Source organism: Crotalus tigris, unplaced genomic scaffold (assembly GCF_016545835.1).
Source record: "Crotalus tigris isolate CLP2741 ecotype Arizona unplaced genomic scaffold, ASM1654583v1 scf7180000024153.1733885, whole genome shotgun sequence".
Taxonomy (NCBI): Eukaryota; Metazoa; Chordata; class Lepidosauria; order Squamata; family Viperidae; genus Crotalus; species Crotalus tigris.
Window position 1 is genome coordinate 617,687 of NW_024100414.1, and position 27,092 is coordinate 644,778.

General features: G+C 45.9%; 2 protein-coding genes across 6 annotated transcripts in view; one reads left to right on the top strand and one right to left on the bottom strand.

Annotated features, from left to right (window-relative positions):
- The first annotated feature begins 78 nt into the window (after positions 1–78).
- On the top strand, positions 79–25,305 carry ADAMTS13 (ADAM metallopeptidase with thrombospondin type 1 motif 13). 5 transcript variants are annotated; one of them, XM_039322964.1, is made up of 34 exons: positions 79–122; positions 1,177–1,252; positions 1,647–1,797; positions 2,162–2,228; positions 2,850–3,124; positions 3,728–3,872; positions 4,091–4,230; positions 4,668–4,751; positions 4,966–5,090; positions 5,232–5,378; positions 5,485–5,619; positions 6,028–6,175; positions 6,544–6,648; positions 6,847–6,998; positions 7,256–7,319; positions 7,847–7,973; positions 8,294–8,442; positions 8,827–8,947; positions 9,606–9,686; positions 10,267–10,448; positions 10,942–11,077; positions 12,077–12,206; positions 13,014–13,203; positions 13,659–13,761; positions 14,602–14,731; positions 15,379–15,558; positions 16,399–16,603; positions 16,702–17,053; positions 17,727–17,873; positions 19,013–19,189; positions 19,391–19,575; positions 19,998–20,466; positions 24,430–24,502; positions 25,248–25,305. In XM_039322964.1, exons 3-32 carry the CDS (start codon positions 1,723–1,725, stop codon positions 20,142–20,144), a joined length of 4,404 nt encoding a protein of 1,467 aa, XP_039178898.1. In that variant the 5' UTR covers positions 79–122; positions 1,177–1,252; positions 1,647–1,722; the 3' UTR covers positions 20,145–20,466; positions 24,430–24,502; positions 25,248–25,305. The 5 variants fall into 5 exon arrangements, with proteins under 5 accessions (XP_039178898.1, XP_039178901.1, XP_039178902.1 ...); XM_039322967.1 differs by lacking the exon at positions 79–122 and having other exon boundaries at positions 1,154–1,252; positions 19,998–20,291; positions 25,248–25,294; XM_039322968.1 differs by lacking the exons at positions 79–122; positions 3,728–3,872; positions 4,091–4,230; positions 4,668–4,751 and having other exon boundaries at positions 1,154–1,252.
- SLC2A6 (solute carrier family 2 member 6) overlaps positions 17,849–27,092 on the bottom strand; it is a 24,918-nt gene continuing 15,674 nt past the window's right edge. Inside the window, exon 12 of the transcript XR_005554246.1 lies at positions 17,849–17,959. The gene's annotated coding sequence lies outside the window, so the exon portion shown is untranslated. The remainder of the gene's footprint in view (positions 17,960–27,092) is intronic.

Below are 27,092 nucleotides of genomic sequence, written 5' to 3' on the forward strand. Positions count from 1 at the left end.
TCCTACCGGCAGGCAGCAGCCTCTAAATAAAGAGTTTTCACAATCTTGGCGACTTCAACATGAGGGAAATTCTGGCTGGGGAATTCTAGGAATTGGAGATGTCCTATCTTAAAGGGGCCAAGGTTGAGAAGCATTGCTCTAGAAATAAAAGGACAGAATAGAATAGAATAGAATGGAATGGAATGGAATAGATTAGACTAGACTAGAATAGAATAGAATAGAATAGGACAGGATAAAGAATAGAATAGAATCAAGAATAGACTAGGATAGGATATAGGATAGAATAGAATAGCATAGAATAGCATAGAATAGAATAGCATAGCATAGCATAGCATAGAATAGAATAGGAGAACGGAACGGAACGGAACGGAACAGAACAGAACGGAGTGGAATGGAATGGAATGGAATAGAATAGAATAGAATAGAATAGAATAGAATAGAATAGAATAGAATAGAGCTGGAAGGGACCTTGGAGGTCTTCTAATCCAGCAAATACAGAAGCTAATCAAGGGATCAGGGATAGAACGTCAAAAGCTTGGCTCGGCGACATTTAAGCAGACGATGTTGGAATTACTTCTAGAAGAGAATGTGGTAGCTCAGGGTTGAACTTTGGGGTACTCTCTGTGCTTGGTGGACTTCTTGCAGATATTTCATTGTACTGCACTGTTGATGTTATCTAGTTTGGTAATGAAACATCTGCAAGGAAAGCACCAAGCTCAGAAAACACCAAACATCCCACAATGTTGGAACTACTGGTGGCTAGTTATTGATGACCCAGCTAAAAGACAGACTGTAGCTCATCTCGGCTGCTTTTTTAAATGTTAATAGCTGGACAGGAAAGCACCAGAAAATCCCAGGCTAGCTGGAGAAGTTGAAAAAAAAATATATCTTAGAATAAGGCAATCGCCATTCATTAACATCACCTTGTCCAAAAAACCCAAGATGATTGGTCATGAAGTGATCAGGAGCTGAGCTCAATGGAAAAGTGATTTTAATGTTGACTTATGATTTGGCAAGGTCCTTGTCTTGTCCTTATGCCACTAAATTTAGAGATAATGCTAAAACAGAAGTACTTGCTTTCCCGCCAAGGCTGTTTCCCCAAAGATATGAGACCAGCTGATCCAAGCTTTCAGTTTCCTTACATTTGTCATTTGTATCATCCATTTTCCTCGACAGGACAGGAAAGGAAATATTAGAGTCGACAGCTCCACTTTTCATGCATTGGACATTCATGGCTTTGCTCCAACAGTAGGTGAGTTTCCAGGATTATACACTAAAGAAAGGTTGGTATAAAAAAATAAATAAATTTTGAGCTGTTGCTAGCTAAAGTCACAGGGTCCGTTAAATGATTATTAACTCAGCCTTCTCCATGTTTCGTAAAGATAATAGGCTGCTACTGGAAAAAATAAACATGGGAAACAACCTCACACAGGTTTTTTTCCCCCCTCTCTTCCATCCTTTTGGTTCTATAGCTTTTAAACTCGCCCCCCACCCTTTTAAACTCATTTCCATCTGAATTATTTGGTTGTGGCTGGTCTGCAAATATTGCACAAGCCCGCCCTCTGCCCACTGGCGCCTTTAGCAAAAACAGTGTCCCCTGATAGTTTGTCCCATTTCTTTAAATGTGGGGCCCTTCTGCTCCACAGCTGCCTGTTTGCAGACCGGAAAGAAATCAGCATTCGTTCCTTGGTTAATCAGCAGGGTGGCTTCAGCTCCCGAATCATGGCTAAGAGTCTTTTGAAGTTGTTTTTCACATTCTGGTCTCTGAAGGTTTGCTGGCCCTCCGAAACACACAAGGTAAGTTTGACCTCTAGCCGAATAAGGATTTGGGGGCAGGAGAGACGGCTGCTAACTAATTGTTGGCTTTGTGTGTTGATCTGCAAAGTGTCCTGCTGGGCACTGAGACTGTGCAATCCGCAAATGACAGGGGGGGGGTTTCTTTAATTTCATCACAGCCCACATTCATTTTCCACATCCCGTCTTGGATCCAACATCTGCAAACTTTTTTTTCCAGCTGTCTTTCTGTTTTGATGCATGGAGCTCTGACTTCTTTGATCTGTGGTCCTTTGATCCGTGATCTTTTGATGTGTGGTCAGGAAGTTTTTGATCTTGATCTGTGAGGTTTTTTACTTTCTTCCCCCCCCCCCCTTCCTCCTTGTAGACGTTTCTGAATAGTTTGGAAGCCAGGGACGTTTACTTTTATTTCGGGACCAATTCAAGCCTTGAAGGTAAGAAGACATCAGGCGTAGCACCAATTTTAATTATTGTTGTCCTGATTTTAATTAGGGTTGAGATGTAATGAGACAAGTGTATGATCTAGCCCAGTTGTGTTCTATATTTAGAACAGAACAGAACAGAATAGTAGAATATAGAGTAGAGTAGAACAGAATAGAATAGAACAGAATAGTAGAATATAGAGTAGAGTAGAACAGTGTAGAATAAGGAATAGAATAAGGAATGGAATAAGGAATAGAATAGAATAGAATGAAATGGAATGGAATGGAATGGAATAGAATAGAATAGAATAGAAACAGAGAATAGAATAATGAAATGGAACGGAACAGAACAGAAGGAAAGAACACAATAAAGAACAGAAGAAGCTTCTTGGATGAGAAGCAAAATGTTTTCAAGGGAAAAAAAACAAGAAAAACACTTTTGGGACAACTCCTTATCCATTTAATAATTCCCCTCTTCTGTCATATACTAAAAACTATTTTGCAGCAATGTTTGGAAACAATTTGAGAGCCCATACAGAAAAGTTCTTGAACTGTCCTCCAAAATATACAATAAGCCCAAATTTGGTTCTGTTCGGGCCCAACATAACGGCGTCTCTATTCTCGTTTTTCCAGTGCCAGAATTTGAGGTTGTGCCTCTGACTTGCTCCTGCGAAGACAGACAGACATCTTGTGGAGTTCAGCTTTGTTCCTTCCGAGCTTCCGGAGACCTCTTGGCCGTCGAGTTCCCTCAAGATCGCGCTCTTTCCCCCCCGTTTCTCGTGAGCGCCCGAAGATTAAACTCTTCTGCTAGTTTGCTACGGCGTTTAAGGCATCACTGCTTTGCTGGAGGGAAACCTCTCAAGCCATTGGGGGCAACATGCCGGGTCACTTACTGTGAAGGGCAAATGGTGAGTTAACATCTCAAGATGTTTCAGGCTGCGAAGGTGCCGGGTTCCATTAAAATCTCCCAGGGTGTCCTGTCTTCAACGTCACAACCGTTGCAATGCAACTCAAGTCAGTTGGCTTAGAGTGTTGAGCTAAATTTGATGAATGACTTTGGGGCAGTTGCTCTCTCTCTCTCTCTCTCAGCCCAACCTACCTCACTTGCTGTGAGGAAAATAGGTGGAGGAAGGTGTGTTGGATATGTCTATGGATATTCTCTATCATCCAGATCAGGGGTCTTCAAACTTGGCCCTTTTACGACTGGTGGATTTCAACTTGCAGAATTCCTCAGCCAGGCATGCCTGGCTGAGGAATTCTGCAAGTTGAAATCCACCAGTCGTAAAAGGGCCAAGTTTGAAGACCCCTGATCCAGTTCATGGTTGTCCCAAAGAGGCTTTTCCAAAAGGCAACTGGACTCTGCTTGGGTTTTTTTTTTCCCCCTTGAAAACATTTCACTTCGCATTCAAGATGTTTCTTCAGTTCTAAACTGAGTGGTGGGGAATGGAAGGATTTATATTCTTTGCAATTAGCTGGCCAATAGCCCTCTGAGGGCTGCTTATTTCTCTCAGCAAGGTTTTATCCGTGTTCATGGCAAGAAGGTTTACATCAGAGCAGTGAGGAAGCAACACCAACACCACTTGGTGGACCCCCATCTCCTCAGGCCCCACATTGTCTTCAGCAGTCTGCAAAACGATTCCGCATCAGCACAGACAAGTAAGATGGTCTTTCATGGAAATGAGAGAGATTCCAGAAATGAAGGGGCAGCCTTTTTTTTTTTTCCCTTAAACCTGTCCGTGTGACTCAGTGGTTCTTGGAAACTCAAACAAAAAAACAAGAGGTTAGGTATCTGTAATACTCCACTTTTTTAAACGTCCGGGCTGCCGTGTTTTGTGGTGCTTTTACCACTCCAACTTCTCTGTGCGCCGTTGCAGGTGGAAAGGTTTTGTCCCGGATTCGCAGAGTGGTCGAGGAGAAGGTGAAACATCTGGAGCTCTTGGTGGTGGTAGGGCCAGATGTTCACCAGTTCCACAAAGAAGACACTGAGAGGTACATCCTCACCAACCTCAACATTGTGAGTTCTTTTGGGGCTACACATGGGGACATTCCTTCCTTCTTTCCTTCCTCCCTCCCCCGCTCCCTCTCATCTCATTCCCATCTTCTTTCCTCCCTCTGTTTAATTCCTTCCTTCCTCCCTCCTCCTGCTCATCTCTCATTCTCATCTTCTTCCTTCCTTCCCTCTTTTTAATTCCTTCCTTCCCTTCTTTCCTTCCTCCCTTTCATCTCTCATTCCCATCTTCTTCCTTCTTTCCCTCCCTCTTTTTAATTCCTTCCTTCCTTCCTCCCTCCTCATCTCTCATTCCCATCTTCCTTCCTTTCCTTCCTTCCTTCCTCCCTCCCCCCCTAGCCGCATATATTTTTCTCTGCAAATAATAATGTGTTACTCTCAGATTCTGAATTTCTCCCTACAAACCATGTGAAGATATATATATATATCTTCTACTTACATAGGGAGCAGAGCTTCTTCGTGATCCCTCGCTGGGTATTCAGTTCAGAGTTCATCTGATCAAAATGATTGTCCTCACAGAGCCTGAGGTAAAAAGAGTGAGAGTGAGAGAGAGAGAGAGAGGGAGAAATTGACGGTCAGTGTGTCCTGCAGATTGCAAACCTTGGATTAATTGAGCTAGTCCTGGTTGAATGAAGCACACAGAAGAGTTCGTTACCGTAATATGGATTTGTCGAGTCTCGGCCTTAATTGGGTTCCCCTGAATTTGGGTCTAATTGGGGTCCATGTGTCTTCTCTTCTCAGGAAGGCATTCAGATCACTACCAACATCACCAGCTCGGTCCTGAGCGTCTGCAAATGGAGCCTAAAGATCAACCCAGAGAATGACCTGGACCCTCGTCATGCAGATCTTGTTCTTTATGTCACCAAGTAACGACTGTTAATTTTGAGGAACGGCAGTTAGCCCAGTTGGTGGAAATCTGAGCCTAGCTTAGTATCTTTTCTTTCCCTCATTTCTCTCTCTCTCTCTCTCTCTTTCTCTCCTCTCTCTTTCGTTCTTTGCCTGCCTAGATTTGATCTAGAGCTCCCCGATGGAAATAAGCAAGTACGTGGCGTCACTTCAAAGGGTGGAGCCTGTTCAAGGTCTTGGAGCTGCATCATCACCGAGGACACGGGCTTCGGCTTGGGCATCACCGTTGCTCATGAGATCGCCCACAGGTGAGTGGGCAAGAAGGACCTAAATGAGCCTTCCGGATCTAGGAAGGACAATTGGCCACCTTCAAGAGCAACTATGACCCTTTCTTTGATTCTGTTTGGAGGACAGCTTTGGGATTGACCACGACGGGGAAGGGAACCGCTGCGTGGGAGACCGACACATTATGGGCTCCGAAGGGGGGCACAACAGCCTGGATCTGACCTGGTCGGTCTGCAGCCGAGAGCAGCTCCAGGCATTCGTCAGGTAAAAGGGTCAAGGCTGTGCTTTCTCTGTTCCTCGGATCCTCATCCCAGGCAGAGAGAAGATTCAGGATCTTTCCCTCAGTTATGTTTTGCTTAGGTTAAAAATGTGTGCTCAGAGTTATTAGAAGATATAAAAAAGGGAGCCAGTCAGACTCACTAGCGCTGGTGAAGTTACTTAGTTAGGTAGAGAAACATCCGCAAGAAAACAACCAAATTCAAAGGCCACCATCTTCCTCCTCCTCCTCTCTGCAAACCCACTCCCTTCTAGCACTGATGATGTTGCCTAGTTGGGCAATGAAACGTCTCCAGGTTTAGGGAGCCCCAAGGACCCCACCTGCGTTCTTGAGACAGTCTGTTGCATTCTTCCCAACTAACTCGGCCACCTTGGTTTCTTCTGGTTCATTACCAGTACAGGCCAAGCAAGCTGCACAGATGACTTGCCTGTGCTAAAGACCAGTCTGCCGGAAGCAAAGCCTGGCCTATATTTTGGGGTGGAGGAGCAGTGCAAAATTGCCTTCGGTTCAGGGGCTTCGGCCTGCACTTTCAGCTATGATGTGGTAGGTGAAACTGTTGCTTCTGGGTTAGGGGGACCTGCCTCACCCTGAAGGCAGAAGAGGCTTTAGAAGGCTGAAAGGATTCATTCAAACAGCTGGCCTTCCTTCCTTCCTTCCTTCCTTCCTTCCTTCCTTCCTTCCTTCCTTCCTTCCTTCCTTCCTTCCTTCCTTCCTTCCTTCCTTCCTGTATATTTGGCTGACCCCGTTTTTCTTTTAAATCTTTCCTTCATTGATCTAGGGGAGTGTACATTGTACCCTCGTCTCTCTGTTTGTTTTAGCTTTATTACATTTTTGTGGAGGCCATAGAAATAGATTTTGTGAGTCACGAGCGTCTTTTTCCCTTTCCTTGACCGCATCCCCTTGCCCTTTAGGACATGTGCCGAGTTCTCTCCTGCCACACCAATTCGGCCGATCAATCCACCTGCTCTCGGCTCCATGTCCCGCTTCTGGATGGAACTGAATGTGGGATCAACAAGGTAAAATCAGATTTTTCTTGCTAGCGAGAGGGCAATCATACGATGTCCAAATTCATGCCCAGCTTGGACCCTGGAGCTCTGACTATCTCCTGCCAGATGCTCCTGGAAGGAATTTGAAAATGTAAAGCTGGTTTGTCATAAACTGTGGTTCCCTCCTGATCCGCTTCTGGGGGGATAACGGGGCTGATTTTCCGGCAGTGGTGTGCCAAAGGACGCTGCAGTTCCCTAGAAGATCTGTCTCCGGTTAGCATGGTGCATGGACAGTGGTCCAGCTGGACCTCTTTCTCCGCCTGTTCCCGGAGCTGTGGAGGGGGCATTGCAACGAGACAGCGACAATGCAACAACCCCAGGTAAACGAGACTTCCATCTTCCCAATTTGACACATGCCTCTCATCCAGGGCTTAGATGGCACGGATCAAGGGTTAGACACCTGCCCTTCCAGATGTCGTTGACCTATAATTCCCAAGCTACCTAGCCAGCTGGCCCAATGCCCAGGTCTTTGATCCTGTAGGAATCGTCATCAGAGTCAAGGCCATCCAAATCCCCAGGAGATACAGCTGTTCCAGAGGTCAGGGACACCCAGATCCAGATGTTCCTTTTTTTTCAGACCTGCTTTTGGTGGGCAAGCATGCCAAGGGGAAGCCTTGCAAGCCGAGATGTGTAACTTGCAGGTAAATGGACTTTAGACTGCTTTCCATTTCTAAAGAAGCGACTGGTTGGGTGTCCATATGCCTGGATTGTCTTGCAGGATTTCCTGCACGTAAGAATGAGTTTGGAACCTTAGTCTGAAGGAGCATTAAGCTGGGGAGTAGAGTCTGTTGGAAAGCCACCTGTCCCATTTGCCTTTGGCCATTCTTATCTCGAGGGAGGCTCCAACACCTGGTTTCTCCTAGAAGTAGAACGGGCAGTGACCAGGGGTGACACGTTCTGGAAAAGATGGTAGATTCAGCAAAGATTCAGCCTGTCTTTTCATTGGTTCATCATCCCCCTGTTGACACACTCACGCTATCTTGGCAAGTGCAGATTTGCAGTCTGGTGTTCCACCATTAGATATTTCCACTTGGAAGGGACGGAAAAATCTGAAGGCCTAGTTCTCGGGGAGGACTAACCCCTCAAAAGCAAAGTCCATCCCTTCCTTCGGGAAAAAAGAAGAGAGAGCGAATGTGGCCTTGAGCTTTTGACTTCTCCTTCCTCGAAGCCCTGCCTGAAGACCCAGATGGACTTCATGGATGAGCAGTGTTCAGCAACCAACGTGAAGCCCCTCTACCTCCATCGGCAGTTGCCTTCCTTCTACAAGTGGGTTTCAGCAGCCAGCTATGCAAAAGGTACCTTGGTTTGGGATGACTAACCAGGGAGGAACTAACTACTACTACTACTACTACTACTACTACTACTTCTTCTTCTTCTTCTTCTTCTTCTTCTTCTTCTTCTTCTTCTTCTTCTTCTTCTTCTTCTTCTTCTTCTTCTTCTTCTTCTTCTTCTTCTTCTTCTTCTTCTTCTTCTTCTTCTTCTTCTTCTTCTTCTTCTTCTTCTTCTTCTTCTTCTTCTTCTTCTTCTTCTTCTTCTTCTTCTTCTTCTTCTTCTTCTTCTTCTTCTTCTTCTTCTTCTTCATTATCTGAGTTTCCCCATTGTCTTCTCCCTCCAGGAGATGCTCTGTGCCAATACATGTGCCAGGCAGCTGGGAAGAACTTCATGGTGAGCCGTGGGGACCGATTCATTGATGGGACAAGATGCAAGAAAAGCAGCCTAGCGGACAAGGATACGCTTGCTTTGTGTGTGATGGGCAGCTGCAGGGTAAGGGTGAAGGATTTCCAAATTCTCTTCTTTCCTTCCTTCAATGTCCAGTCACAGTTAAGGTCTCCTTATTAATTCTGCTTCTTTTTATTCCTTCCCAGATCATCAGCTTTTGGAGTAGTATTTTTTTTCCATCTCTTGTCTGTTTTGGAGTGGGGACATTCTTGCCCACCGTTCATTTTCTTGGGCCATAATCCTCATGCTTTGGGAATCCTCAGCCCTCCCAGCACTCGAGGTTGAAACAGTTTAGGAGTGAATCTCCCAGAATTCTCAGCCTGGCATGGCCCAAAGAATTCTGGGAGATGCAGCACCTACAGAGGACACCATAGATCCATTGTTCCCAGCAAGCCATTTCGGTTCATTTTTTTCCTTCCTTTCCTTCAGATGTTTGGATGTGATGGCCGGATGGATTCCGGAAAGAAGATGGATCCGTGTCAAGTATGTGGGGGAGATGCCACATCGTGTATTAATGTGAAGGGCTTTTTCACCGAGGGAAAAGCGAGAGGTATCGTTCCATTCTATCCTCTCTATTGCCTTTTTTTTTTTTTTTGGGGTACCCGAAGCCCATGTACAGATAATCCTTAATTTACGACCACAATTAGACTGTTAATTCAGTCGTCTCCAATTTTACAACCTTTCTCTGATGGCTGTTAACTGAATCACCTTGTTAGGAAAATCTGGTCTTTCCCATTCGCTTTGCTTCTTCGTACCCGGCTGGGAAAGTCCCAAACGGGGCATTGACGCATTGACGTGACTACGGAATTCTGCAACTCTCATCAATACATTATCGGTTGCTAAGCACCCAGATTTCGTTCACCTGATCACAGGAACGGTGCAACGGTTGTAAACGTGAGGACCTGACATAAAGTTGAGGTTTTTTTCCAGTGCCGTCGTAACTTTGAATGGTTGCTAAACAAATGGTTTCTAAGTTGAGGACATCAGAATAAACCTGCGGGATTGGATTATGAAGGTCCCTCACCTTTGGGGTGACCCAGTGGCCAACTGGATGCTTTTGAGGAACCTCAAAGGCTGGATGGGAGATGTACAGCCTCCTTCCATTCTCACTTTCTCTACCTCCAAGTTACTCAAGCTCTTCATTGTCTTGGTTGAGGTCTTCACAACGATCTTCTACCGTATCTCCTCTCACTTGTCTTCTCTTTCAGAGTACACCACCTTCCTGATGCTGTCTCCAAACATCACCTCAATCCATGTGGTTAACCGGAAGCCCCTCTTCACCCACATGGGTGAGTCACTGATATCCAGAATTGGTTTAATAGGATAAGGGTGATTGCCCAGAAGGATTGTCCCATGGGAGGAGATCCCTTACAGCCGTTAGAGTAAGGGCGTCCAACCTCGTCAACTTGAAGACCTGTGGACCTCAACTCTCAGAATTCCCCAGCCAGCCATGGGACAAATGTCTCTGTCTCTTGAGTAAAGGAAGAGAATAGTCAGGGATTATTTTAAAGGATAGGAAGACAAGATTCGAACTGACAGGGCTTGAATCTGATGTCCTGCTGTAGGAGTTCTTCTCCAAATATCTGTAATAAAGCAGCTTATTTCTCTGTGGGCTCCTTGGTGTTCTCTGAGCTTAGTTGTTCTCCAAAGCAGGACAAGAAACAATGGATGGCAACTAACCAAGGAGATAACCTAGAACCAACCTAGAACTAAGTGATAGGGAGAACAATTAACCAGGGGAATGGCTTGCCTTCAGAAATTGTGGGTGCTCATCAGTGGAAGTTATTAAAGGGTTTCCTACTGGAGCTGCGGGTTGGACTAGAAGACCTCCAAGGTCCCTTCCAACTCTCATTATTCTGTTAACCCTAGCTGTGAAAATTCAAGGGCGATACACAGTTGCTGGGAAAGGATTCATTTCTGTAAACGTCACGTACCCTTCGATCTTAGAAGACAACCGGCTGGAATACAAAGTCTTTCTTACAGAGGATAATCTGCCTAGCCTGGAGGAGATTCACATGGCTGGACCACTCCAGGAAGATGTAGAGATACAGGTAAGATAGTAAAGTCGCCGCAGCTAAGGAGCAGGGCCCCTAAATAGAAGGCAAATAAATTTAATCAGTAAAATAAATCATCCTGGCAAAGAGGAACACATGCGGGATAATGTCGCCGTTTATGGAATCGCAGATAGCCCTTGACTTACGGGCACAGTCGGGACTAAAATTTCTTCTGCTGTTTTGCCCCATTTTATGACTTTTCTTGCCACCGTTGTTAAATGAATCACGGCTGTTCTTAAGTTAGCAGCCTAGTTGTTAGGGGACCGCGTGACCCCCCCCCCAGGGCACTCATCAATATGAGTCAAAACATCTGGATTTTGATCATGGGACTATGGAGGGGGGGATGCTCTAAGTGTGAAAAACGATCGTAAGTCACTTTTTTTTCCAGTGGCGTTCCAACTTCGAACGGTCACTAAACAAAACTGTTATAAGTTGAGAACATATCTGTATGTTTGGCTCCTGTTCACATGTCTGTTCCTTTTCCGTCCAGGTTTATAGGAAATACGGGAAGGAATATGGAAGCGCCACCAGCCCCGATATCGCCTTCAGCTACTTTAGACCGAGCAAGAAAGAGACCCACACATGGATGGCCCACTTCAGCCCCTGCTCCGTGACCTGTGGGAATGGTCAGTTGCCTAATTGTCCTTTTATTTCCTTTTATATCTCTGACTTTGGCACGGGGCATCCCGAGTGTTTGGGGTAGTGAGGAAACATCTCAGGGAAAAACAGTAAACTTTAGTAAACTGGGACCCTGCACACTGTTTCACCATGTGGAAAAAAACCCTCAAAACTTTTGGTCTTTAAGGAAGTGGTTTTTTTTTCTCTCTCTCTCTCTGCTATTAATTATTGCAAAGCAGGCAGGTCTCGCTTTGAGGATGATGTGGTGGCTTTAAGAGGCATGTTAAAGAGAGGGAGAGACTGCTTTCATGAGTCCGCGTTGTTAAAGATCATTTGAAGTTACAGCGGCATTGAAAAAAGTGACCTACGACCATTTTTCCACAGCAGCATCCCCAGGGTCAGGTGATCAAAATCAGACACTTGGCAACTGACATTATGACGGTTGCGATGTCCTGGGGTCACGTGATCTCCTTCTGACAATCAACCTCAATGGGGAAGCCAGATTCACTTCACCATTGTGTCACTAGCAACTGCAGTGATTCATTGCATAAAATGGGGCAAAACTCACTTAACTAATTTCTCACCTAGCAAAATAAATTCTGGGCTCCGTTGTGCTCGTAAATTGAGAACTACCTGTATATCTTTTGTCAGCCAGAGTGATTCTCTTCGGTCCTGTTCAAATTCCTCCTCTCCTTCCGTGGAAACTCCCATCATCTCACCTCTGTTCCCTTCTTTTCTATCTTTGCACCATTTCTTTTCATAAATTAGATGGCTCAAAGATTAGAGTAGAATGGAGCTGGAAGGGACCTTGGAGGTCTTCTAGTCCAGCCCCCTGCTTGAGCAGGAGAACCTGTACCATCTCAGACAGGTGACTGTCCAGTCTCTTCTTAAAAACCTCCAGTGATGGAGCGCCCACGATTTCTGGAGGCAACTTCTGTTCCACTGGTTAATTGTCCTCACTGTCAGGAAGTTTCTCCATGTCTACGTCTCTAAATTTTACTCTGCAGGTACCCTGCAAGTCCGTTACTCCTGCTTTGATCAGTCAACAGGTGAGAAGGTGGATGACTTCTATTGCCTTAAGAGGCCAAAGCCTCCTTCAAGGCAGGAAAGATGCCTTGTGGAACTCTGCCAACCACAGTGAGTAAGAGCTGCTTTGGACCATTTCCGTTCTGAATCGTCAAGCCAGGATATTTGGGCCAGTATCCACCCAATCTGTTGCCCTCTCAACTTCTTGTAACCAGTTTCCGAATTGACCCGTTTTCTGTGGGGTCCTAGGTGCTCTCTGAGCTGGCTTGATTTCTTGGAGATGTTTCATGACCCAACTAGGTAACATCATCACTGTTAGTGGGTGTGATTTGCTCCCTGTTTATACACAGTAGCTTTGAACTTGGGTGTTTTCTTGAGGACGTTTCATGACCCAGCTAGGTAACGTCATCAGGGCTAGTGGCTTGCTCCCTGTTGATATACAGTAGCTCTGAGCTTGGTGATTTTCTTGCAGATATTTCAAGTAGGTGACAACTTCAGTGCTCCCTTTCTAAGGCGACCTGTAACGGCCTTTGCACCATGTCAGAATCAGGATAAAAATATTCCCTTAGCATCAGTGGGGAGTAAGGATGATTTAAACCCGTCTCCCTCATAAAATGGGAATGAGATGAATGCCACATTCTCCAGACCTGGTGGAATAAAGCAGTGGCCGAGGATTCGTGGCGCTATAGTTAGGTATAAGTAAGGAATTAGCTGTAAGGTAGCAGGACGGCCTCACAATTATGCACAGTCCAAACAGGGACTTAAACCCATGTATTTCTCATCGAAATACAAGCCTCCACTACAACACACTCCTTCTTGTATCTAGTCCCGCGCTTGTGCAGAGTTTTTTTTCCTGAAGATCCCCTTCAGACAGGGAAAAAAGACACCCAATTCTGGACTCCTTTTCTTCTCATCCAGTTGGAAGAAATCACAGCTGGGCAGATGTTCTGCCCTTTGTGGCTTGGGAGTGGCCATCTGGAACATGACCTGTGTCCAGGTTGTTGATGGGCTGGAATCCACCGTGGACGAGAGGCTGTGCGCAGCGGATGAGAAGCCCCCGGCCTTCCAGACGTGCTCCGTGAACGTCTGCCCGCTGGGATGGAACACGGTAGGTATCTCTGGCCTTATGAAGTAGGGATGGTCCTTGACTGGTAACCATTTACTTAGTGACTGTGTTGGCCTTGTTCAGCCACCATGCTAAAACAAGGATAGGTTGCTACAGTGCGCTGACTTTACGGACTTAAACTAGGATGAGTTTTAGCCTAGTCTAGTCTACTGAAAACAGATAACCTGGTTAATATTTGCATTGGGGATAATTTGGAAATGTCCAGGCTGAAAAATTGAAAAGACAAATTATTTGGAGGGGGGGGGGAAGGCATTTGTAGACCGCCGCTGTACTGGGGACAAGAAAACAGCCTAGTCCTCAAGTTACAACTGGTAAGCAACCCGGTGTAAGTTGAGGACTACCTTTAATCTCTTGGTTTCCTTTTGTCAATAAAATGTTTTTTCTTTCCACCAATCTCCTTGCGATGTGGTTGTGCTTTGTGCTGTCTCCTGAAGCAGGGATTGAAGTCCGATGCTCTGGAAGACCAAGAACGGATTGGAAATCAGTCTGTATATGTCTGGAGTCCTTTGGCTGGGAAGTGTCCAGTCTCCTGTGGGGGAGGTGAGGGTTTTTTTTCCTTGACCGTGGATCTGTTTTTTTGTATCTGGTTCAGCCCTGCTGCTTGTGTAATCATTTCTTCATTGGGATGAGGGGGTCTTTTGCATATTGATATGTCCTTCCTCCATTGGTTCCACCACAAGTGAGAAAGAAAGAAAGAAAGAAAGAAAGAAAGAAAGAAAGAAAGAAAGAAAGAAAGAAAGAAAGAAAGAAAGAAAGAAAGAGGGAGGGAGGGAAAGGAAGGAAGGAAGGAAGGGAAGGAAAAGAAGGAAAGAAAGAAAGAGGGAGGGAGAAAGAAAGAAAGGAAGGAAGGAAAGAGAGGGAGGGAGGAAGGAAGGAAGGGAAGGAAAGAAAGAAAGAAAAAAGGAAGGAAGGAAAGAAAGAAAGGAAGGAAGGAAGGAAAGGAAGGAAAGGAAAGAAAGAAAGAAAAAGAAAGGGAGGGAGGGAAAAAGAAAGGAAGGAAGGAAGGAAGGAAAGAGAGGGAGGGAGGAAGGAAGGAAGGGAAGGAAGGAAGGAAGGAAGGAAAGAAAGAAAGAAAAAAGGAAGGAAGGAAGGAAAGAAAGAAAGAAAGAAAGAAAGAAAGAAAGAAAGAAAGAAAGAAAGAAAGAAAAAAAGGAAGAAAAAAGGAAGGAAAGAAAGAACTAGTTTTAAACCAGTGTTTCTCAACCTTGGCAGCTTTAAGATGGCTGCACTTCAACTCCCAGAATCCCCCAGCCAAGATAAAGTCATGTTCCCTGGGTATAAGACAGCATTTGAAGAAATAATCCTACTGAGGACGAGGCAAGGAAAACAGAAGATGCTGATACGCCTCACAACATTCACCCCAGTTGCTCCTTTCCACAGGACGGAGGTGGCTGAGTTACGTCTGCTTGGTCTTCGACACGAAAGAGGAAACCGAGGAGAACCGCTGTAACCAGACCCAGAAACCAGCAAGCCGTCTAGAAATCTGCAACCCGGAGCCATGTCCCCCAAGGTGAGGGCGCTGCGGACTTTCCCCACTTACGCAGGCAGTCCTCCAGTTATGACCTGCTATGGTCGTAAGTTGTGACAGTTGCAAATCAGATCCCCCACATGACCAACTGGATTTGGCGACCTTTTTTTCTTTTTTAACGAGGGTCGTTCAGCCAGTGCCGTGGCCGTTAAGTGGAATAATAATTTTGACACACACACACACACACACACGCCGACGTTGCAAGTGTCACAATTACACTATAATTATTTTGTGTAATTGTAGTCGCATCGTCCGTTTGTATGTGTGTGTGTGTGTGTGAGATGTGTGATCGCCATTTATGACCTTCCGGGTTGGCTTCCAACAAGAACCTTCAAGAAGAAACAATAGATGTTCTTAACGAGGATGTGATTTACTTAACCACTGCAAAGGATTCACTTAACCACCGTGGGGAAAAAGTCCGTAAAATCAGGTGCCTTTTAAGGAACCACCTCCTCGTTTAGCAACGGGACGTCTGATCCCCGATTGCCCTAAGTCGGGGACCACCTGTGGTTCATTGTTCCTGGCCTGGACCTCAAGTCCTGGCCCCTGAACAGCAGCTGAAATGGGAATATGTAGGAGCGTGCGTCTCCTTCCCACAACCGGCTCCTGTCCTTCTCCTTTCCACTCAGGTGGTTTTACAAGCAAGGTTCGTGTAGCGTTACCTGCGGCGAAGGCGTTATGCGCAAGGCCTTGTACTGCGCGAGAGAGATCAGGGAGGAAGAGGAAGATATATTGCCCGACGCGGCCTGTGAGGACTCCCCGCGCCCCAAAGAACTGGAGGCATGCCACCTGCAGCCTTGCCCCCCCAGGTGACTGGCTTTCTGCTTGTACATTGGGAGGCTTGCAAGCCCATCTTCCATTCTCTTGGCCATCCGAGTGGTGAGAATGAGTTGGCCCAAAGAATGCGCTACCAGCACAAAACAAACAAATAAACAAACAAACATCCGGGCAATTTTGACCCAAGATGGTTTGAATTTTCTTGCAACTGTTTTTTTTTTGCAAGCCCAGCGGTACTTTTTCCTGGATGAAAACTTGCGCGGGGAGGGAGGGTGTTAGATAGAGGGTGAACCAAAGTTATCCGGATTCAAGAATCTGTCTGGTGTTTTGCCCACTTAGCTCTGGCATTGGGAAAATCAGATGTCCACCACAGTTTTAGATAGGGCAGCTTTCATCATGCCAAGGGAGGGAGGGAGGATTAAGAGAGAGAAAAATATGGAAGACTGCAAGAGGAAGAGAAAGATGAGAGTGAATCACAGATGGAGTGATGGAAGGACGGAAGGAAAGAGGGAAGGAAGGATTAAGAGGAAAAAAGGATAGAAGACTGAAAGAGGAAGAGAAAGATGAGGGTGAATTATAGAATGATGGAAGGAGGAAAGGAAGGATTAAGAGAAAAGAACTGAAAGAGAAAGAGAATAGAGAATGATAGAGTGATCGAAGGAGGAAAGGAAGGATGGAAGGAGGAAAGAAAGGAAGGATTAAGACAGAAAAAAGATAGAAGACTGAAAGAGAAAGATAATAGAGAATTATAGAATGAAGGAAGGGAACGAAGGAAGGATTAAGAGAGAGAATGGAAGGATAGATAACAGACAGACAAGAGCCACTGACTTGCCTGCCCCCTCATCACGGCTATCTTCTCTCCCTACCAAAAGCTGGAGAGTGACTGAACGTGGACCCTGCTCCTCTTCATGTGGGCTTGGAGTGGCCACCCAATCCGTGGCTTGCGTGTGGCTTTCCGGAGGCCGAGACGTGGACGTGCCCGAGGGCCAGTGTCCAGAAGCGGAAAAGCCCCCCTCTGTCGTGCCTTGCCTTCTCCGCGTCTGTCCGTACGAATGGGGCTTCACCAAATGGACGGAGGTAGTAGCCCTCTTTGCATAGCATAGAATTAGTCCTCAACTTACAACAGGTGAGTGACTGGCCGTAAGCTGAGGAATGACTGTGTTCTCTCCTTCCAGTGCTCTGTCTCGTGCGGAACCGGCATCCAGAAGCGACAGGATTTCTGCATCAACCCCCAAACCAAGACACGGGTGAATCCTCTCCTGTGCATGCATGTTCCTAAGCCCATGATGGTGAGAACATGCTCCGTCACGTCCTGCTTCCAAGTGACCACGGTGAAGGCAGACCTTCGGCCTGATGTCCCCACGGCCACCCAGCCTCCAGGGGCAGAGCTCCTGACCACCCCCGAGGTTCCTCTTCCTCTCAAAGGACCGCAGGACCAGAACCTGGGTCTCCCATGGTCCAAAGGAGAAGATCCTCAGAAGAAAGAAGCCAAGGCTAAACCCTGGGAAGATATCTCAGACGAACCCAGTTAGGTAGCATTGCTGGTCATTGAGAGGGCTTTAACCAGGGGCAGGATCGGTCCTGTCGAAACAGGACTGGGTTTGGTGGAAAGGCCAGCAAAATGCCTACACCTACCTCAGCACCACTGAGGTCAACCAGGAAGGTCTACAACCAGTAGATCTAAGTCAAGTCCGTCCTGATGAGGGATTGTGGTTTGATGATAGGATATTAGTGATAGGATAATTTCAGGAAATCCATGGAAAGCCACTGTCTTCTTCTTGCCAAGAAATCAAGGTCAACTCAACGGCGAAGTGATCCAAAGGCAAGCCTCAGCAGTTCCCTTATTTTTCAGACTTTTGAGGTCACCTAAATCCAAAATTTACAGGGTTTTTTTTTGAGGGGGAGAGGTTTGGCTCCTTTGCAGAAATTTAGCTGCAGATGAGTTGGTGGAGATAAATCAAGATCTCTGCATAAACGACTAGAATATAAGATGACGGCAAACGCCACTCCCTAGTAGCACTGATGACGTTACCTAGTTGGGCCACGAAACGTCTGCAAGAAAAACACCCAGCTCAGAGAACACCCAGGACCCCACCAGTTTGACCCTTAAGTTCTATCCCACCGTTCAGTTTCCAAGGTGTTGACTCACCTATTCCCAATCTCTGTGTCTCCTTCTCCTCCTCTGCCTTTTTTCATCCAGGTATCTGTGGAAGGCAATGGCTGAGCCCCAGTGGATTAATCAACATGACGGGGGTGCAAGCCAGCATCTGCACGGTCGCGATAGGCCGGCCTTTAGGGGAGACGATCACCATCCAGGTGTTGCAGAGTTCCTTGAACTGCAGCGCAGGTGAGCATTTGCAGGTTGGGGCTGATCCTCATCCAGGAAGCTTCAAATTCGCTTTATCCACCTCTTTTTCTTATTCGCCTCTCTTGCTGGAGAAATAACAGGATTCGCCCTCAGCTTCCAATTCTTCCGCTTACTGATTTACCTTTTATTTATTTATATATCAAATTTACGGCCTGCCCATCTCAGTCCCACCCAGAGCTCTAATCCGGGGTCAACCGATAGTGTGAGGAGGTTAGCTGCGTATGGGGGTGTGTGTGCAAATTTGCGGTGCTAATTTTTTTTTAACCTACTGTCAACACTGCTAACATTGGATGTCCTTGCTTTGACAATATAGGAAGATGCAGCCATTTTCTCTTTAATCACTTTTAGAGTTAGAATTAGATGATGCTGGGGGGGGAGGGGGAAGAATGTGTATGGGGATTAGTTAGACAGAACAACATCGCAGTAGAGTATTCTTCAAGGTTGTTTGAAATAAGAAATGATGAGAAATGGCGGGTTAGAGAACTGGAGGGAAGGTCTGCATTTCAAACTAATTGGAGAATGTGATTTATGACTATTAATTGGAGGAGGGAAGTGTGCTTTGATACTGTGTGTTTAGGGGAGGGGAATTCAGATTTTTGGCTTCGACCATGTACATGCCGATGCCATGCTACTTGAATAAAGATTCTTTAAGGTAAACAATGCCTCAAAGTTCTTTGAAGAGTATCATCTGTCGGACACCTACTTTAGTTCTCCAAGCAATAGGCTGGGGTTTTTAATTTGCTCAAATAGGACTCTAAAATGACACTAAATGGGAACCCCCCCCATTTGCCAAATCACACGCAATAAATAAATAAATAAATACAAGTTTTGCCAGGTTACATAACTACAGCTGTGGATTTCTTATTTGTGTTTGGGGCAACAAGCCAGCTGGGTTTGAAACACCACTTTCGGACTTGCGAGTCCAGGTGTAAGGGGTTGTGTGACCTCCACAGCTGTTCCCAGCCAGTACAGAGAGTCCTCAATTTACAACAGTTCATTTAGTGACTTAAGAACAGAAATGTTGAGCTCAATTGTGGGCGTAAGCCGAGGAGGTTACTTAGAAGATTGCAGAGGGACTCATTCACCATCTTTTTGTTGTTGTTGTTGTTTTGATCCAGGAGAAATATTACTGTTTTCAACCCGGACCATGTGGCGGATGGCTTGTAAGAAGCTGAAGCTGTTGATGGTCAACACCCAAACCAACACACTGATAGTGAGGCAACGTCGGCTGTTGTCGGGCAGTGGCGTTGTGCTGCGCTACACCAGCAGATTGGCGGAGAAGAAACACCACCAAGGTGTGTAAATCAGGGCAACGGAAATTGCCTCCAGAACTTGTGGGTGCTCCATCGCTGGAGGTTTTCCAGAAAAGACTGGACATCCATTGGTCTGGAACATTGTAGGGTTTCCTGCTTGAGCAAGGGGCTGGACTAGAAGACCTCCAGGGTCTCTTCCGACTTTCTCATTCTGTGCTCTGTATTTTTTTTCTTGCTCCGCAGCCTGCGATAGGCAGCTGTTTGGTCCCCGAGGGCTCATCCTGAATCCAGGACCGTCACTGGATGGGGAACGACAAATGGCCTGCAGGATATTTATCGACGTGGCGCCCCACCTGCGCATTGCCATCCATGCGGTGTATGTGGAATTCCAAACCACAGCCAACGAAACACACTCCAGCTATATCTCGGTAAGCGTGAACTGGGGTACGGACACGTTAGAACATAGAATCACAGGTCTGGGAGGGAACGTGGAGATCTTCTAGTCCAACCCCCTGCTCAAGGCCAGAGACTTTATATCATCTCAGATAAATAGTTGCCCAATCTTTTCTTGAAAGCCTACACATAGATGATAGAAAGATAATGGATGGAGGGATAGATAGGTAGATAGAAAGATGATAGAAATAGATGATAGATAAGATAGATAGATAGATAGATAGGTAGGTAGACAATATATAGATAATAGAAATATAGATAGATGATAGATAAGATAGATAAATAGAGAGAGATAGAAATAGAGATATATAAGATGTGTATGTGTTTGTGTGTGTGAGAGAAAGAGAGAGATAAAATAGGAGGAGGCAGACTGAGCAAGCATCCTTTCCTCTCCCAGATTCGAGATGTCGAATCCTTGAGGACTACTGTCTTCCATGGGAACCGTCTTTTCTACTGGGAATCCATCGGCAGCCGAGCTGAAATCGAATTCAGCCAAGCCCTGGCCAATGTCAGCTTCCGAGCAGAGTACTGGACCAACAAATAGTCCTTTTTGGGAAGGGCTGATGTGGAAAAACGTCACCAAGGAGGAAATAACAGAACTGTCGGAAGGGACCTTGGAGGTCTTCTAGTCCAACCCCCTGCTCAAGTCGGGCAGGAAAGCATCACGTTCCACCTTTCATTGGCCCCGAAGGTGCCTCCCCATTATACATGTTTTGTTTTTGCAAAAAGCAATTGTCTTCTCTGGGTGTTTCTATCAACCTACACAAAGCTGGACTGGGTCCTACCTGCAGGGTTGTCGTACAGGGACTCAGCACTTGAGCATAAAATTAATCCCCGTGGAGTAGCCGCTCGGTGCCTCTGAAAAAGTGAGTTGCAGCTCACCAAAACTTCTGTCTTTTAATAAAACGTCTTATGTAGTTGTGGGGGAAAAAAAACCCTGCTTCTAAATTCTGTCTAGCTATCCTTGGACCATTTGTTTAGGATTTGAGGGATCGTGGATACTCGGACAAGGGGGCAAATAATTGTGTGAATGCAGCTAGTAAGTACCAATATAAGGGAATATTTGTAGCCCAGAGTTGAACTGTGGGGTCCTTGCTGCTTTCTGAGCTTGATTTTCAGTGCTAGCACTGATGATGTTCCTTAGTTGGGTCATGAAAGCAAGAAAACAGCCCAGCTCAGAGAATACCAAAGGCTCTGCAGTCTTTCTCCTCCTCCTCCTCCTCCTCCTCCTCCTCCTCCTCCTCCTCCTCCTCCTCCTCCTCCTCCTCCTCCTCTTCTCCCCACACTCCACTCCCTTCTAGCACTGATGATGTTCCCTAGTTGGGTCATGAAAAGTCTACAAGAAAACCACCAAGCTCAGTTAATGGGGGTGTGAAAAAGTGCAGGCTGTGCCATCTCTGGGTTTTTTACACTCTTCTTATCTTGGGAGCAGGGAGAGTAAAAGAGCTTTTTGCACTTTTGCCCAAGAATTCTGGATTTCCTAGAGAGATGTGGAGGGCCTTTACTACTGCATCATAAATCAGCTTTCACTAAATCTGTAAGTCATGAGCCACCAAGGCAAGTCCTTTTTCCTTCCAGAGCTGACTTAATTTAATATTTTTTTAAAAAAAGTATATCTATTATTACGGGTCTGTGCAATCAGGTGCCGGGCCAACTAACGTCAAATGAAAAAGGTGTGGGGTGTGTGTAGAAAGTCACAAAACTAGCAAGGAAGGGTGAGCTTTATCGGAGCATCTGTGCATCTGTTGGTCCATTTCAGCTGAGATGGGGGGGGGGATTGAGGCGGGCAGCATCGTCCTCTCTGACCAGGTGACTCTTCACATCTGGGGCTGAGCCCAGCTTTCTCCCTGCCCTCCTTCTGCAGTGGGAGGGGACCCAGCATGCACTGCAACAGGGAGCAATGTGTGGGGAAGCCTCAGCTGCTGGAAAGGGGGCAGGGCTGCTTGCTGTCTTTCCATTGTCCGCCAGCCAGCCGGCCGGTGGGCAGCAGCCCTGGCTGGGCACCACGGATGCACTGAGGACTAGCAGCCAGGCCAGTCCATCTCGCAGGGGGAGGGAGGGGGAGGCAGGATGAATCCCCAGGAGGAGCAGCCCGAAGCCGACGGTGCACCGGCTGCCACCCAGGACGATGGGATGACCTGGTGGTATAAATGGCTGTGCAGGCTGGCAGGCATCTTAGGAGCCATCTGTGAGTATTCTCTCCTGGGACCCCCCCCCAAAAAAAAAACAAAAACCCAAACAAGTCCTGCTGGGACTTTTCTTTTGTGTGTGTTTGTGTAAAACGATCTGTTGTGTACAACCAAACAGTGTGCATTCCTTCTGTCTCCATCTCCTAAATATTGATTTACCTCTTTGATGGAAACGTCTAAATTGCTGGCTGTGCTTTTCCCAAAGGTGCGTAAACGGCTTGTGCTTGTGTCTACGCGCACAGGCGTGTGTGTATGTGTGTGTGTTTGTGTGTGTAATGATCTCTTTTGCTCAAGCGAAAGCACGCACCCCTTCCCTGTCCACCCCTGAATGTCAATTCCCGATTACCTAATGGGTGAAAACGCTTTGCGCCTTTTTGTCAAAGTTGTACGAAAGGATCGTGTGCTTGTGGGCATGTGGAAGGATCCGTTTTGCACAAATCCAGATCCATACATTCCTCCATTTCTCACCCCCCTAAATATGGATCACCTATCGGCAAAAATGGCAATATTGCTGGCTGTGTTTCAGCAAACGTTGTGTGAAGTGTCACGGGTCCCTGTTCCCATCAAAGCGTCTCTGGACATTTTCAAGCTTGAGTTGTGGGCAATGAAGCTTCTTTCACTTCAAGGCTGCTTCCTCTGCCACCCCTTCCCTCTTTCTCTCTAGTACAGGTAAGTCCTCCACTTAACAACAGTTCGTTTAGTGACGGTTTCAAAGTTACAACGGCACTTGAAAAACGTTGCTCATGGCTGTTTTTCAAAGTTACGACCTTTGCAGCATCCCCCTGAACATGTAATCCAAAGGCTTGGCCACTGACTCATATTTATAATGGTCGTAAGATGGGGCAACATACATTTTGGGCTCAATTGGGGCCGTAAGCCGAGGACTACCTGTATTTTGAGGTAGGCTGCCACTGGCTAAGGAGGTTCCATTGACCCTATCAAGACTGTTTTTAATTTGTCTTTCTAACTTGCCAATTCTGACTGTTCTCACAATCTCTCCAAGCCACTGAGTTGGAAAGGGCAAGGCCCATGGGTCATCTGATTGCGGATGATGGGAAGGGTCACCCAAAGCCCCTCGAAGGGGTCACAGGATGGGGAAAAGCCCCTGCCAGACTTTCTGTTGTAAAAAGTTCCTCCCTCTATTTTCTTCACCACATTCAGCCTATAGAAATGTCAGCGCAGCTAGTCGTCCTTTGCATTTTTGATATTCCCTGGGATATGCGGCTGGAATCACAATTTAGACCCACAACGTACACAGCTGGACTTTGGTCTCCTGCGTTCGAGATTGTCCCGTTGTGCAAACCGATTGGGGTCCTCCTTATCCAGGTCCAGAGTCCAGTTTGCTGCAAAGAGGAGCTCAAGACACGCCTTGCAAGGATTGCTGTTTAGGCAAACCATTCAATGTTTACATCCTCTAACCTGGGTGTTTCTCAACTTGGGAGATGTGTAGGTTTCCACACGTCTCCAAGTTGCTCAGGTTAAAAAAACACGGATCTGAACATTGCTGGAAGGTAAATAGGAAAATGCTAAGCCTTTTTTCTACCTGTCTTGAGAGACTGAGGGCAAATATATATATATATATATATATATATACAAATTTCATTTTTACCTGTCTCTGGAGACCCCATAAGGGCTTTAATTTAATTATTATTATTATTTTTGAAAAGGGAGACATGTTAAGTGTTAACTTAGCCACCGGCTCAGCCTGAGCAAGGTTCAGATGCCTTGAAAAATATCAGGATTAAGTTACTTGGCGAGCTGCGCTAAAATGGAACGAGTGCACTGTTCAACGGAGAAGATCGTGTTGCAAAGAGAATGTAATACAATCATCAACTGGGTAGCAGGTAACCTGCCTGGTCACTCTGTCTGTAGGGACAATAAAAAAGGGACATTTTTAGCAAATGGCAGCCTCTAGGCGAGTGGATCTCAGGGCCTAAGTCAGATGGGGTAAGTGCTTGGAGGGGACACCATCAGGAAATCCCAGCCTTTGTAGGCTAGGTAGGAAAGTTGGAGAAAAAAAAGCCCTCAATTAATTTCATGACATTGTGGGATCCTTGGTGCTCTCTTGAGCTTGGTGGTTTTCTTGCAGACGTTTCATGATCCAACTAGGTAACATCATCAAGGCTAGTGAGTTCCCTCTCTGTGTATACACAGCAGCTGTGGATTTGGTTGTTTTCTTGCAGATGTTTCATTACCCATCTATATAACATCATCAGTGCTAGAAGGGAGTGGGGTTTGCAGAGAGGGGGAGGAGGAGGAGGATGACGACTGTGGGGTCCTTGGTGCTCTCTGAGCTTGGTGGTTTTCTTGCAGAAGTTTCATGACCCAATTAGGTAACTACATCAGTGCTGGGTATTGATGATCATCAATGCACTGATGATGTTACTTAGTTGGATAATGAAATGTCTGCAAAACCCCCCCCCCCCCGTGTTAACCACGTTAACTAACTTAAGAACTGCAGTGATTCAACTTAAAAACTGCGGCAAGAAAGATTGAAAAATGGGGCAAAACTCACTGAATAAATTATCTTGCTTAGCAGTGGAAATTTTGAGTTCAACTGTGATTATAAGTTGAGGACTATCTGTAACTCCTGTGTGATTTTCCTTGTCCTCAACTCCTTCTTCATTTCTTTTCATTCAGCTTGTGCTTTTTCCGGTCTCTGGATGTGCCTGACTATCTACCCCCTCAACATAGTGGCCGGAATCTGGATGATGTAAGGATAAAGCGAATTTTCCAGGTCCAATTTGGGACTGGATTCACCCATTATTTGTTTGCAACCCTTACTATTTGAATATATTCCTATCAATAGCCTTAAAGCAATGGCTAGGAAAGTTAGAACTATTGCATAAAGATTTTTTGGGGGGGGGGGGATTCAGAATTTTGTTATTCTGTATGCTGTGACCACAGGGAGAATCTTAACGCGTGCAAACTGGAAAGACACCAATTTCTACAATGGAAGAACGGGTTGAAAAATTTTGGAATTGGCCAAGATAAAATTAGCTATTTTAATTAGGGGGAAGAAAAAAATGTTTTAACTACCTTACTTCTGCACTTCTGCTTGAAAAAAATACGAATGAAAGCTGGATTTGGCTTTTTCAGGATTAAATGCTTTGTTGTTACAGAAATGGCTAGCGGTTACTATTCTTACCTCCTAAGCAAAAAGTTGAGATTATAACTTGAAGTATGCCATTTGCAGCACCCCAAAGGGAAAAAAAAAAAAGCTGGAAGTCGCCCTGTTTTATATTTATTTTCCCCTTTTCCTCGACCGATTTTCCCCGCAGTCTTTATTTTCATTTGTATTTTTGATGAAGAAAAAAATATATATATGAATGAAAAATTATTTTAAAAACAACAACATGCTGGCTGGAACGGGAGAGGTTTTTTTTCCACCCAAGAGGGAAGATGCAGGAGGATAAATGAGAATTGCCCTCAACTGAATCCAGTTTCTTATTCCTAAGGTTGAACGCCTTCATTCTCATTTTATGTGAAGCTCCCTTCTGTTGTCAGTTCATCGAATTTGCAAACGTTGTCTCGGCCAGGGTAGACAAGCTTCGTCCGTGGCAGAAGGCAGTTTTCTATTGTGGGTGAGTGTTATCTTTGTGTTATCCTTGGCCTTAGAACAGAATCTCACTTTGGGAGGGTTCTGAAGATTTAAACTGCACAATGAGTGATTGAGGGAAGTAGGCATGTCTAGTCTAACGAAGAGAAGGACTAAGGGTGCCATGATAGCAGTCTTCCAATATTTGAGGGGCTGCCCCAAAGAAGAGGAGGGGGTCAACCCATTCTCCAAAGCACACGAAGGCAGGACAAGAAGCAACGGATGGAAACTAATCCAGGAGAGAAGCAACCTGGAATTAAGGAGGAATTTCCTAACAGGGAGAACAATTAACCAGAGGAACGACTTGCCTCCAGAAGTTGTGGCTGCTCCATCACTGGAGGTTTTTAAGAAGAGACTGGACAGCCCTTTGTCAGGAATGGGATAGGGTCTCCTACTTGAGCAGGGGGCTGGACTAGAAGACCTCCAAGGTCCCTTCCAGCTCTACACTATTCTAATCTTTCAGCCATCTATCTATGTGTAGGTTTTCAAGAAAAGATTGGACAACTATTTGTCTGAGATGATATAAAGTCTTTGGCCTTGAGCAGGGGATGGACTAGAAGACCTCCAAGGTCCCTTCTTGCCTGGTGATTGTATGTTTGTATGACTAGTCTCAGATGACTTGCAATGGCCAAGCATTTCAGCCTCTTTTGCCAAGAGAAACCTTGCACTGATTCCTGTTATTCCCAGAAAACCTTGGGAGAATGGTTTCTCCTAGCTAGAAGTACCCTTGCCAAGTAAAATAATTCCATTTGTTTAGCAAACATTCAGATTTTGGAATCTGCTGAACCGCGGCACGATTCACGCAGTCACTGCAAGCGATTTGCTTAACCACAATAACAAACGGGGTCATAGCTCCACTTTTTCAGAAAGGGGCCTCACCTTGGTCACTAAGCAACCCGTCGTAAGTCAAGGACTAGCTTTTTACCCCGTTGGGCTGATTTTGGGCTTCAGAATATCCGGCTGGCAGCCAGCTGAAGGTTTCCCAAGTCACAAAACCTAGTCTTCATTTCGCCAATTTCTTTCGTGTTTAATCTCTTTCCTGGCTAAATCGTGGGTTTCTCTCTCTCTCTCTCCTCCTTTCCAGGATGGCTGTATTCCCGGTTATTCTAAGCCTGACTTTGACCACCTTGTTCGGCAACGCCATCGCCTTTGCCACGGGCGTGCTTTATGGGCTGTCTGCGCTGGGTAAAAAGTAAGAGGTTTTGTTTTCCCACCTTGGGGACATTAAAATGATCAATGTTTTCAGTGCTGTTGTGACTTCGGTCACCAAATAAACAGTCCTTAAGTCAAGGATTACCGGCCCGTTAGAATAAAATAGACCTGGAAGGGACCTTGGAGGTCTTCTAGTCCAGCCCCCTGTTCAAGCAGGAGAACCTATACTTATGAGGGTTTGGCCCAATATTTTTTTCCCCCCTTCACTAGATCATTACCTATCCCAGATGGTTACAGGTGTGCCTTTACAGTCTAGAGGCTTCCCCGTTGCTGTGAGCATCTGATTGTGTTCTGCACGTACCAACAGTTGTACAGAAGGGTGTCTTGACACCTCTGTTGTGTTTCACAGGGGAGATGCCATTGCGTACGCCAGGATGCAACAAATTCAACAAAAGCCAGCCGGCAGCGATGGGACGACGGAAAACGTGCAGGCCCAGTTGGTGTGAATGCTTTCACAACCCTTTTTGAACCAGCCTCTTCCCGATTGGGGCAC